The 4671-nt window shown below is 35.3% G+C and overlaps 1 protein-coding gene across 1 annotated transcript in view; it reads left to right on the top strand.

Annotated features, from left to right (window-relative positions):
• LOC106536644 (voltage-dependent L-type calcium channel subunit beta-4) overlaps positions 1-4671 on the top strand; it is a gene marked incomplete at its 5' end in the record, with an annotated part of 36829 nt that overhangs the window by 7851 nt on the left and 24307 nt on the right. The window contains 1 exon segment of the mRNA XM_014033958.1: positions 1469-1591. Within this exon segment, the coding sequence (XP_013889412.1) occupies positions 1469-1591 (123 nt within the window).

The raw sequence follows: 4671 nt of genomic DNA, 5'->3' as shown, positions 1-4671 counted from the left end.
ACTGCAAAGGCTGAAAAATCTTGGTCTGTATGAAATTGGAGGTAGTTTGAGGATTAAATTTTTTATGCTTTTTAAGCTCAAAAAAGGGGATCGTATTATACATGAGATCGTATTATACATGAAATCGTATTATACATGAGATCGTATTATACATGAGATCTTATTATACATGAGATCGTATTATACATGAGATCTTATTATACATGAATAAATACGGTAAATCAATATGACTCTGAGTTTCCTGTGTACCTTTTTTATAACCAAAGAAAGACAATGTCTGTAAGATTATCTTGAATATATAATTAAATGAAACTAGGCATTTGAAAAGCCAAAATTGGGTTGCCACATCAATATCCAAGCTCACCAGATTCATATGTAAACACCTCAAAMCTTTGAGGAATCTATGCTTTCTAGTTTTTATATTGCTTAAAAAAAAGGGGGGCCAAGCCCACCACTGGCCACTCCCTGGTTCCACCATTGTACCTGCTGGTGGATAAAATCGCTCCCTCCTCTCACTCTGACTCTCTCAGTCAAGCAAAAACAAAAAAACTACCTCCAGTCTCTACAGTTTTACACACTGTAACACCTACCTATAGTCTGMACGAAAAACATTAACATTTATTGTTAACATTGCTAAAATTAACATTCCTTGTTTAATTTTAGTCTCGTTAAACACTCATGTCAAAATCTACAGATATAATCAAATACCACTTGTTTTTTTTATGGTAAATTGATTATTGATGATTGTCTAGACTGAGTTAAAAAGTTAGGAGCAAACCTTGGACCTCACCAACAAGACTGGATCAAYGACAGAAAGTTGATTTTTGATGGATAGTGGATATTGATCAAAGGGGTCTGGTAAACCTGTATCTCATTTAAAATTAGCATCACATTTAAAATAAACAAGTATTTTTATAGCATTGTAATATTTGGTTCACATCCAATATTAAAATGATCTATTTGTTCTACTTTTAAATAAACAAACGTAACACGTTTTTTTTACCATCTTTACAAGGTTATTAGCATGTGAACTTGCATGAACTYAGGTTCAACAAATCACACTGATCCTTACAGTTAAATTATAAGTAAGAACAGAAAAATCGATGTAATTTATTTTGAGCATTTTGGTGTTGGACTGAGACCCTGCCGTGTGCAGAGGATCTGGTCGGATCAGTGCCGCTGCTGTCTGGTTGTTTCAGGATGCCTGAAATAGCTTTTCTTCAGCAGCGCCCACTCCTCACTGCGGGGCAGGGTTGCTGCATGTGTGATGCTGCAGAAGGATGAGCACACTGGTGGTGAAAAAAAAAAAAACCTCTGCAGAGAGAGAACAGGCTGTGTTTCTGTTTGTGTCTTTCCTCATTCATATTTCAAAATGTTCATATAAAGTTTCAGTGTTGAAAACTGTTCCTTTATGATATACAAACATTTAGCTGCAAACATGACAGTTTTTCTTGCGTGTGTGTTGCAGAGTAAAGCTGTTGCGTTTGCTGTGAGGACCAATGTGAGTTACTGCGGTGCRTTGGATGAGGATGTTCCTGTGCCCGGCACGGCCGTCTCTTTTGATGCCAAAGACTTCCTTCACATCAAAGAGGTGCTGCTCTCCTGCAGTTTGGTAATGCTAGGCTGTGGCCCTTTATGGACGACTAGATTTAGTCCACTCTGTATAATTTTACACAACATTTTTAGTAAACATGTATACGAAATATTCTCTGAATGATCTATTCACAGAGCAAAGATGAAACAGAATCAACACCCCTTTCACTGGAATTGAACTGTTGTCTTTCTGCTGTGACCCTTTTAATTGATCTTTTGAGCATATAACAAAGCTGTTATATACATTCGACACATGTTAAAAACCTTTAATTCTCCAGTTGTATTCTGAGAGAGAGGAAGTCATCATTGCCCCAATATTCAGTTAAACGTTCTCCTCCCCCCTTTTCAGGTTAGCTTCTCCGATTGGCCAAAATCTCACTTAGTTCCTGTAAAACAAAAAGTTACCAATATTATAATCACATTCAAAAACAACAATAAACCCATTCCAATTAATTTTTCYCCYTTTATTCATTTACACAACCTGTGTAAATGAATATTCTAAGATATGGATGAAAATATGTATCACGTTAATTCCTTTCATAATTTTCCATTTGTCATAAATTTTATGAATTTGTGCTGCAGCAAATCMAATTACAGTTATCATACAAGTTTGCAATATTAATCTCATATAAGTTTCACATTAGCTTATTTTACTTTTTGACCATTATAGGATTTCTATCTGAAATTTCCGTAAGAAGCCATGTCTCATATGAAGACTTGTTATTCAAATTAGTCAAATATCCGAAAGTAGCCAGTTAACTCACCTCTGTATCACCACCTGATTAAATGACATATTAACTGTCACCACACTGTGAAAAACCCCTCCACTCAGGTTTACAGAACAGCATTCAACACACAGACCTCAGTAAGGCCTTGGGCTCATATCAAGAAAACCAAACAAAGCAGAGACTCTAATACTCTGTGACAACTCCTTCAAACTAATATTAAATTCCAGTGCTGCACCTACAATGAACAGTTTAAATGTTTATACCTTAAACCACCAGAACAAACATCTTAATACAATCACTTCTTCTTCTGTGTCATCTAATTGTCAGAAAGTGTAATTGYTTTTTTCACGTCACAACCTTCACCTCTGACCCTCCTTCTGTCTGAGGCCTTTGTCTGTTCAGAACCTCCCCAGAACAATTTACTTTGACTCTGTTTGTATTAGCCAGAAAACCCTTTAAATATAGCTAATACACAATACACTCAAATGTAGCTTCTCAYCGCAACTTTTAATGGGAGCACACAGTTTTTCTCTGTCATTTARTCCGTCGATAAACAATACTGGGTAYWATCCATGTTTAACWCCTTCACTGCTGAGAAGAACCAGTTGTCCTTAGRTTTGTGTTTAAAATGTGAACGCTCTTACCTCACTAAATCAACTCAACTCAGGTAAARTGTGAATTATTATGTGACTGTGTATTTTAATGTTAGTCCACCTGTAAGCTWTGGTACTTCAGAATCATCCTCTCCGTTCTCCTGTGTCCCTCTTGTTAAGTCAGTCGTTGTAGAGGCAGTATTATAACCCGCAGTTACAGTCCAATCTCTTAATTGGGTTGTGCAGCTAAAGTCCAAAACAAAACTTACTGTAGTCCATTTTACTCCCACAAATTAAATTCCTTCATTAACCATGTTCTGCAACTAGAAGCCATATTCACAAAGTCACCTGAAAACAAAACATAAAACAAACAGATTAAACACAACACCTCATCCTGTTACACCCAATTCATAACTTCTATGTAGAAATGTTCAATACCATMTTGTCTTTCACCAACATCCACAATATATATATTCACATGTCAACCATTACAGCACAGTAACTATCACACTGTGTCTTACATTTTCCACAATCTGCAAATCACTAATTTACAAATCTACCATAAGTGTGAAAACAAACTTCTTCCAGCTCTGAATGCTGCCTGAAGGTAAAGACCCTGCTGTCCTTGTGAGCTCTAGGCTTCTTTATTGCAATCCTTCATACATCAGTAGTGATCAGTCCTCCATCTCTCGTATACCACTTGTTCCAAACCCTGCTGCTCGTTTATTAACTAACACCCCASCTGTCTTTCATCTTCARGCTGTTAGCTGTTGTTATGGYAAWATTTATTTAACAAAGACAGAAATACGTGGTCCAAGAATGAAGGTATTCTGTGAGATGATCAGTTGAGTTTTATTGCAACAACAGGAAACACAGAGAACAACCTGTCCTGTCTCTGTGCCTCTGCTTCTCTCTGTCACTGTCTCTCCACACTACTCACTGTGTCTCCAGAGGCCTCATATATATATATATTAACAAACACCATTGTGTCACCTTAGCAAGATTTGATACAATGTCAATGGAAAACACAAAGATAAACACAAGTGATATCTAAGAAAGACTGTTGTTAACAAATCATGTTCTGACTTTATTCATTCTATCTGCAGATGAACAGCATGTATTGTGATTTTATCTGTTGCATTTGTTTTGTCGACTGAAGCACTTTGGTTGACACAGGTTATTTTTTTGGACGGAGCAATACACCTAAATTTTGTTGTTGTTGTTATTGTTATTACCTGTGACTGTTTCAATATTTCTCAGTTTAAGGACAATCAGATAATGTAACCCTTTGACATAACCACCTGAACTTTTAGTTGTCATTGTTCAATCAACATCGCTGACTTCATTATTAGTGGCACTGAATAAATGCATTAATTATATCAATTATTAAAACCTTTGTATGCATTTGACATTATCGAAGAGTTTGAAATATTAAAAACAAAAATCATAAAGCTATAAATACTCTAATGCCCCTACTTTTATCACCACATAGATTAAGTTTAAAGCTAAGCTTATAAAACTCAAAATTTACCTGTTTTAATCCTTACATTATCAGATCTATGAACTTATCTTTAAATATTATCATTAATAAAAATAGTCAGTGTCCCGATCAAGGTTATAAGATTTGGATTTTTCATTATAGTTCACTTTTAGTTAGTTTTGACTTATTATTCTCTTAATTCAGTTGGTTCCTATCAGTTTTTACAGTGGATATGCTCATTTATATTAGTTTTTATTTATTTCAGTCAATTAAAATG

This window comes from Austrofundulus limnaeus, unplaced genomic scaffold (assembly GCF_001266775.1).
Source record: "Austrofundulus limnaeus strain Quisiro unplaced genomic scaffold, Austrofundulus_limnaeus-1.0 Scaffold1911, whole genome shotgun sequence".
In the NCBI taxonomy this organism is placed as follows: Eukaryota; Metazoa; Chordata; class Actinopteri; order Cyprinodontiformes; family Rivulidae; genus Austrofundulus; species Austrofundulus limnaeus.
Note: the sequence above shows the minus strand (reverse complement) of the source record. Positions and strands in the feature narration are given on the sequence as shown.